This window comes from Copadichromis virginalis, linkage group LG19 (genome assembly GCF_057382275.1).
Source record: "Copadichromis virginalis isolate Kocher_CV1m ecotype Utaka linkage group LG19, C_Virginalis_male_GT1.1, whole genome shotgun sequence".
Classification (NCBI taxonomy): Eukaryota; Metazoa; Chordata; class Actinopteri; order Cichliformes; family Cichlidae; genus Copadichromis; species Copadichromis virginalis.
In genome coordinates, this window is record NC_140636.1 from 33,965,162 (window position 1) to 33,974,134 (window position 8,973).

The 8,973-nt window shown below is 41.9% G+C and overlaps 1 protein-coding gene across 1 annotated transcript; it reads left to right on the plus strand.

The window, feature by feature from the left end:
• The first annotated feature begins 2,342 nt into the window (after positions 1-2,342).
• Positions 2,343-3,784, plus strand: LOC146686617 (secretory phospholipase A2 receptor-like). Its single transcript, XM_085442028.1, has 3 exons — positions 2,343-2,648; positions 2,946-3,229; positions 3,321-3,784. Exons 1-3 carry the CDS (start codon positions 2,360-2,362, stop codon positions 3,507-3,509), a joined length of 762 nt encoding a protein of 253 aa, XP_085298154.1. The 5' UTR covers positions 2,343-2,359; the 3' UTR covers positions 3,510-3,784.
• The last annotated feature ends 5,189 nt before the right edge of the window (positions 3,785-8,973 follow it).

Consider the following 8,973-nt stretch of genomic DNA (forward strand, 5'->3'; position numbering starts at 1 on the left):
GATGAAGTTCACACAGGTTTTATTCATAGAATAAAAATTGTTGTTTATTTGATATATGAATACAAAAACTCTCCAAATTATGGTGTAACACATTTGCATTTCTTCTAATTCCAGTTTTTAAAGACTACATATTTAATGCTTTTTCAGTTTTTATGGCCAAAAAACGATAACAAAAAGTTAATACTTCCAGACAAGCATCACAGCACCCAGTCAGTTTTTTCAAAATGACCTAACCCCATTACCTATCATAAGCCATGGCAGTAATATGAAAACATTATTTTCTATTTAAATATTTATTTAACTACCAGCTTAAAAACGGAGCACAACAGAGGAACAGCACATTAAAAGGTTTGATCCCCCTGGAAACTCTTAGAATTGTCCCTGTAGGGTTGCATTGAATTAAGCAGTATTAACACTACTGCCCTTTCTGCAGAAGGGCAATTGGCTACGTTGCATGTTTTGCAAATCTGCCTTTTGAGTCAGGTGAAATACCACCAAGACAAAAGAACTAGTAGCTGACTTCAGAAGGAGGAAGTCTGAGCTGCAGCCTGTCAGCATCAACGGGGAGTGCGCGGAAAGGGTCTCCAGTTTCAAGTTTCTGGGTGTGCACATAGACACAGACCTCCAATGGAGACACCTCTGCGGTTTTAAAGAAGGCCCAACAGCGTCTGCACTTTCTGAGAATCCTCAGAAAAATGGACCTGAAGAAGGAGCTGCTGACCGTCTTCTACCGCTGCTCCATTGAAAGTGTGCTGACATATTGCATCGGTGTGTGGTTCTCCAGCTGCACCACAGCACACAGAAAGGCACTCCAGAGGGTCATCAACATGGCCCAAAAAATCATTGGACATCCTCTTCCCTCCCTGAAGGACCTGTACAGCACTCGCTGTCTCAAGAGGGCACACAGCATCCTACAGGACTGCACACACCCAGGACACCGGGTGTTTAAGCTGTTGCCGTCGGGCAGGAGGTTCAGGCTGCTGAGGTCCTGGACAAACAGACTCAATGACAGCTTTTACAACAGGGCAACAGCCCTGATCAATGCAAATAGCTGACCTGACTGGCTACCTCCCTGGACTTTTTTTTTTGGGGGGGGGGAGTAACAATGTTTAAAACAATAACAATAATAATATTTATATTTATAACAAGGTGCAATAATAATTAATGTGCAATAATGACAGTGTGCAATACACTTATTCTTCTTCTTTTTATTACTAAGTTAATATACTGTGTTGTGTTGTTTGTGTTGCGTTGTGATGTGTCATATCATGTCGTGTTGTGTTACATGTAGTGCCGACATAGGACAGTTTTCCAATCTCATTGAACTATTGTACTATGTATGACTGTGCAATGACAATAAAGAGTTATCTATCTATCTATCTATCTGAAATATGCAAAATGTAATAGACTGTAGTTAGCTGTGCCCAGTTAGGCCTGTTTGTATTGCTGTGTTAAAATGTTGTGCGTAATAGTGTCTCAGCTGTGTGGAACAGTTAACCGTTTCTTCTTGTCTGCTGTGTGCAGCTGCAGTCTGGTAGTTTCGAATATTACAAGACAAATAACAACACAAAAAGGCTGTATTTATAACGGTAAATGGACTGGTTCTTATCTAGTGCTTTTCTACTCAAAGTGCTTTATACAGCATGCCTCATTCTAGACCAAAATACTAAATTTTGCTCTACAAGGGCCTGATATTACGAGGACATTATTCTGCCACTGTTCTATGGAAATTTAAAACGAATGTCCTCAGAAAAAAAATCAGGTAAAATTGTTTTTTTGGTTTTTTTAATCACGTAATTCTTTGTTTTTACATACATCAGGTCCCAATCAGCCACACATAAACACACAAGTTCATACATAGCATGCCTGGACACATAAACGTAAACACAAAAAACATCCACTTTGATAGTTTGCTGCTTGCAAGTGGTGAGAACTTGCAGAAAGTGGGAACTGAAGGCAATAAAAAGAAATGGAGTAAACGTGTGCGACACATTTGATTTATCATAAAGCATTTGAATGTTGCTGCTTTGCTTCCTGTTGAAAAGTAGTTAGACTTTTCAACAGGGACAATTTACTAGTAAAATGTCTTAGTAAAATGAGTAATTCCCAGACTTGACAAAGAAATGTCATCATCAGACTAAGTTTCAGAGCTTCCCTCCTAACACATGCAAGGTAAGTTCTCTTACTTTAAGTTAGGTAGAGTGCATGAATGCAGGTTTATAATCAGCTTTTCACATCATATGTATATATGAGTAAAACTACATAGTGAATAAAGCAGAGCTTCACTATAGATTTCTCTCAATTTCTTTCCTGTCTGTGGATGCTTTTCTTGCTCTAGTGTCATCCTCCTGTGGAAAACATGATGACAAAGACATGCATTTTCATTCAACTGCTGCTCTTCCTTTCTCCTGTTTGTGGGGAATTGAAAGTTGCATATGACTCCCCTTCTATCTTCATGTCATGGAGAGATGCACAGGCATACTGCAGGCACAAGTACACTGATTTGGTCACTGTCAGAAACGAGCAAGAAAATGAACGTTTTATTCGGCACGGCTGGATCGGATTATACCGAGAAGATGCAGCAAGTCCATGGAAATGGTCCCAAGATGATGAGATAGCCACCTTCACCATGTGGGAACATATAACTGGTAAGGAACATGTAACTGAATTATATTTGTATAACTGTATTACAGTATTTCTGTTAGGCTAACATTTATTTGTTTTAAAGTTCAAATCTATTATATCTATTGTATCTATTATATCTTGCCTATACTATTATCTACAGTACATTTATGAAACATGCTGAGGCCTTTTTGATGCAAACAATAAAAGATGAATATCTGAGCGCATACAGATGCAACATCTCAGATGCAATTTGGTCTTCAAACCTTCTCTGAAAACTTCTCAGTGCATTCTCACTACTTTACTTCTCCTTGTTCTTGCAGAAGCAAATGCACAGAGAAACTGTGTTTTTAAGAGAAATGGAAAATGGGTAGCCAGAGATTGTGGATTGGAGCGACGTTTCACATGTTATACTGACCCTTTGGTTCTGGTGAAGGAGAATAAGACGTGGGAGGAGGCATTGGATCACTGCAGGTCTCTGGATAGAGTCAACACAAATAATCCAACCTTTTCAGACTGGAACCACCGCTACGACCTGGTCACGCTGATCTCTCCATTTGAACATACTTATGCACGAGAGAGAGCACAAGAGGCTACCACTGATGAGGTTGGCCAGTTTCCTACATTGTATTTGTATTGAGAAACTCTTTATTTGTTACAAGTTTTTGTATGTGGACCTCTCTGTTTAATGTTGGCAGGTGTGGACAGGCCTGTGTAACCTGGCTGGTAAGTGGTTGTGGGTGAGTGGAGAGCAGATGCAATATGAAAATATTCCAAGCTGCCCATCTCACAGCTTTTGTGGCGTCCTTGAGAAGAACGGTACTGCATCCTTCAGCATGAGAAACTGCCAGCTGAGAAGGAACTTCTTCTGCTACAAGAAGCCCTAAATGCACTCAAGGCTACACTTACTTAAGTATTGTACTTCAGTATAAACGTGAAGCAATTTTATTTAAATTGCACTTATGTACATGAAAATACGCTATTGCTCAAAATATGAAATGTGGTCAAGAAGGTGAAACAATGTTTATAATAGTTTATAAGTAATAGTTTATAATACAAGAACCAGAATGTAAACTATGGTTTGAATAGATGTTTCATTGATTTAAGATATTCCAGGACTCTAGTCTACTGGGGATTAAGAAATTTGCAAACCGATGTATCCCAACCTTTCTAGTTAGTTTCATTTTACTTTAAATAAAAGCGTTTATTTCTTTAAAAAAAACAAAAAAAAACGCAGGGCTTTTTTTTTTTTTTAGCTCATTCACAATTTGGTCATGAAAACATACTTGTACAAAAACTTGTACAAAAAAACAATAGGGCGTTTTGTTGTTGTTTTCTTTAAGTACAGTCTCAACTTTATGGAAACCCATCCAACTAAAACTGGAAATCACACCAAAAGTATTCACTCATGTGATGCTGTGCAGAGTTTGCATTCTGTTATCTGCATATGGAAATGTTAAGGTCACTAAAGGAAAGAAACAGATGTTTACCAGATATAGTCTTGTGTCTGCCAGTAAGGCATAGCGATATTTGAATAGATTTGAATAAGGGGATTTACATTCAAAATGTGTTTGAATGTTTGTTCTATAGCAAACCATAAAGTGATCATGAAGTGTTATACCTGTGCTCAGCACTTTCCACACATTTATGTCAATGTGAACTCAAATTAAACAGAACTATTGCTGAAACATGATTTCAAATGGTGTCACTATAGACATTAAGCTGATGGCAGCCTAAGGATTACTCACAATTTACCCCGAGTACAGTCACAGGGAAATTTTACTGGTATTTTGTGTTACCTACATTAGAACAGCTAACAACAGTCTGCTCTGCTGTCCCCTCACCGTCTGCCTTTTTTCTCCATTGGCTTATCTCTTCATGTTTTATTTGTTTGTCCTTTCTTAGCTTTCATGCCCCCACAGAGGATGATGAGTTAAGTTTTTGTGTGAGTGTTACTCGTTGTCAGTATTACTCTTTTCTTGATGCAACACACCTCAAATTCCGGCCCTGTGTATCTTGTCAGTATTGGCAGATCTCCTGTCCACCCAAAACAGAAGAGGTGGAAAAACTGGATAGCCAGTGAAAAGCTGAAATGATAAGTGAGTAATTGAATCTGCCCGTATTACAGTATAAATCCATATGTCAGTTTTAAGTGTAACTGAAAACCCATTTGTTTTGTTTCGATCCCAAGATGTTGCTGCCCCTCACTGAGGAGCATCCAAAGATCCTGTCAGACAAGCAGGCAGAGACGATTTTTGTTTTTAATCTTGTTCCTTTTTCTCCTCTGTCTCCGGGATAGTTGATATATGGAGGGAGTTTCACCCCTCTAAAAAAGACTATACACACTATTCTCCCCCCCCCCCCACAATAGTTATGCTAGAATCGATTACTTCTTCATGAATAATAATGATTTAAATAGGGTAAAAGAGTGTGAAATTCAACAAGCAGATGTATCTGACCACTGTGCAATCCACCTTATAGTTAATTTGAAAGGACAGGAGAAAAATACATTATGGAGGCTAAATGTGGGAATATTAAATAATAAAAACTGAAAAAGCATTAAATATGTAGTCTTTAAAAACTGGAATTAGAAGAAATGCAGAGTGGGATTTTCACGGCACATTCCGCACCACATCTCTGTGCGTTCATCATTTGTTTGAAGCCAGCTCACCTCCTGCAACCACTTTTCCGAGAATACGTGCTTCTTTTGTGGTTCGGACTCCTTCTGACATTTCTTTGGCGGTAGAGGAACACCAAAGTAATTGCTTAAAGGAGCTTCTTCGACATCTTTAAGAGTTCTAAACTTTAAGAGTCTGTCCTCCTCCAGAAAATCTTATGTATGCAAACACGCGTTGCAACTTCATATCTTGTGCGCGTTTTTTTTTTTTTTTTTTTTTTTTTTGGACAGCGAATGCGCACCTGCGGACCACTTATGTGCAGCCCTGGTTATTTAGCTCGTCATATTGCAGCCACAGAAATTCTTTTGTCCATGAAACCGTAAAGCTGCACTTTCTTTTTGCCTCATAGTCTGATTTCTCATAACTTTTCCGTTTTGTGGTAAGCTTTTCTTTGGCTGTCACTTCTTCACCCTGACCTGTCTTATTTGGCTCAGCAGAACTAAAATATATATCCTGCTGCTTTTACACACACACACACACATAACGCTCAGCGATTCTCTGCGCGATCAACCTCTCATATGTTTAAGCTGCGGGAGATTTCACTTGTCATGTTTGCATAGTAAGCTAACGATTAATAAGACGATGTCAGAGGAATTGGTGCACAAATTATCATCACTCACCAATCAGTGCTGTCGCTCTCTAGCGATTTTGCAAGCCCTGTATCTGATTGAGGAATCACTCATCTTTGGAAAAGAGAGTTTATTACAGAGAAATGGCTCTTTCCAAAATAAAAGCTATACTATATGCTTCTTCTGGGCTATATTCTCAGCAGCATATTGTAGCGGGTCAGGGCTGTTCGGGGTTCTGTTTGTACAGTTATGTTTTATGTTGCCATAGTGATGGGTGATGCCCTCTCGCTGCGACGGTGTGTCCTTCCGGGGTCAGAGGGCGCCCTGTGTGTTGTTGTTGTTGCTGTGCGGTTGCCGCGCTGAGCAGTTAGCTAGCGGCAGTGTTCTTCTGCAGATGTCAATAAACGGCTGTGCTCCCTGGCTAGCTCACGGGAAGCAAGACCAAACGACACCTCCGTCTCCTCGTTGTCTGAGCTCGCCACATTGGTGTCAGAAGTGGGATGATGGTGGCACCCCATGTTCTGACCCGAGTGACTTTTCCCCCGCCGGTCGTGCCCGGCCGGTGCGCCAAAAGAAGGCACCTGGACATTTGCAAAGTGGAAGCAAAAAACAAGCGCAAATTCAAACGCGATTTCAATATGTCACATATTGACAGTGGCTCACCGATGCCAATGACATAATTACCCAGCTACATTTCCGAAAGAATGCAAAAGCATTGACATATATTTTTCCTTCCTACAATAGCCCGACGGGCAGGGCAGAGATAGATTTTGGTAGTACGACTGGAAAAATCGCTAGCCCCGGGACGTCGGGCTAGCGATTTTGCAAGCCCTGTGTTACAGGCATGGCCCTTTAAGGATGAAGCCTGATGGGAAATGTATTCGGGATGTGTGTGTGAAGAGAGAGAGCGGAGAAGGGGAAAAAGTAACGGTTAGCTACAGAAGAGACGAAAAGAAAATAAATAAAAGGAATATAATAACTCCCTCGACAGCCAGAGTTGTGTCGGCGATGCTCGCTGTGAGTAAACTGTTTCAGCCCACTGTACGCGGTGTTCGTGCCTTAGAGAAGAAATAAAGTTCGGTGAAGCAGTTTCCTACGCCTCCTTCGATCTTTTTGCTAGCGGAGTTGACCTGTATAGTAAGCTGTTGCCGGCTACGAGTCAGTTACGGAACCTTCAAGTAACTGCCAGAGGTTTTCTTACTACGGTTCGGGCCCGCGGATCTGGCGCGGTAACACCTGTATCTGATTGAGGAATCACTCATCTTTGGAAAAGAGAGTTTATTACAGAGAAATGGCTCTTTCCAAAATAAAAGCTATACTATACGCTTCTTCTGGGCTATATTCTCAGCAGCATAATGTAGTGGGTCAGGGCTGTTCGGGGTTCTGTTTGTACAGTTATGTTTTGTTTATGTTGCCATAGTGACGGGTGACGCCCTCTCGCTGCGACGGTGTGTCCTTCCGGGGTCAGAGGGCGCCTTGTGTGTTGTTGTTGTTGCTGTGCGGTTGGCGCGCTGAGCAGTTAGCTAGCGGCAGTGTTCTTCTGCAGATGTCAATAAACGGCTGTGCTCCCTGGCTAGCTCACGGGAAGCAAGACCAAACGACACCTCCGTCTCCTCGTTGTCTGAGCTCGCCACATTGGTGTCAGAAGTGGGATGATGGTGGCACCCCATGTTCTGACCCGAGTGACCCCGGCCGGTGCGCCAAAAGAAGGCACCTGGACATTTGCAGGACTTTGTGTGGGTTAATGGGGTCGTCGGGGACGACTGACCCCTTAGGTGGGGGCTATGTAGCGGGTCAAGGCTGTTCGGGGTTCTGTTTGTACAGTTATGTTTTGTTTATGTTGCCATAGTGACAGGTGACGCCTTCTCGCTGAGACGGTGTGTCCTTCCGGGGTCAGAGGGCGCTCTGTGTGTTGTTGTTGTTGCTGTGCGGTTGGCGCGCTGAGCAGTTAGCTAGCGGCAGTGTTCTTCTGCAGATGTCAATAAACGGCTGTGCTCCCTGGCTAGCTCACGGGAAGCAAGACCAAACGACACCTCCGTCTCCTCGTTGTCTGAGCTCGCCACATTGGTGTCAGAAGTGGGATGATGGTGGCACCCCATGTTCTGACCCGAGTGACTTTTCCCCCGCCGGTCGTGCCCGGCCGGTGCGCCAAAAGAAGGCACGTGGACATTTGCAAAGTGGAAGCAAAAAACAAGCGCAAATTCAAACGCGATTTCAATATGTCACATATTGACAGTGGCTCCCCCCTCCCCCTTTTCATTCCCCCCCTGCAATGGCTCTGCGCCCCACACTTTGGGAAGGTCTGCATTAAAGCATCATAGTCAAGGGAACAGAGGAAAGAGGCACATAAACTCTGACTGTCTTGCACTGCCCTCTGCTGGGAACAAGTGAAAACACTTTTACTGACGGTTGGATCAACATCCTGAGTTTGGTGCCAGACGCATCATTAAATACAGAACAAGATCATCGAGTGAGGGCACACTGGCAACAACCACCTAGCATTACATTTTATGCTTTCAATCGGTTGCACAGCACAGCTCTCTTCATGATGCTAATATGTATTCATATAGAGATAATAGCTTTATTTTATAGTATAAAAAATAAAATCATTACTGTTTAAGACAATATTAACATTTTATTGAGCAGAATGAAGTATAGGGTGAAGAAAAGCCAGAGTGTAATATCTCCATATAAAATGTTTAATTTGAAACAGGACAGAACAATTATATTAAAAATTAAAAATAACAGCTGCTGTTGTGAAGCAGAGGCTCCGCTGGTGGGCTTTGGAGGTGACGAGGATCTTTGACTTGTTCCTGACCAGGAGTGGGCATTCCACCCTTTTCCTGCTGAGGACCGCTCCGGGTTACACCTCAGACCGTCAAATATATGAATGTTATTAGATGGATTTTAATTGTGTTCTTATGTAACTGCCATAAATTTTCAACAATGGCTTTAAAAAGAGGTAAGGAGGATGGCACACACATCTTCTTGATAAAAGAGTGAATCAAATCCACCATTAAAATTACAACCAGTAGTTGATATCAGTCACATGCATACCTGGCAAGACACTTTGCTGTGTCGACACAACTCACTGCTGATTAATT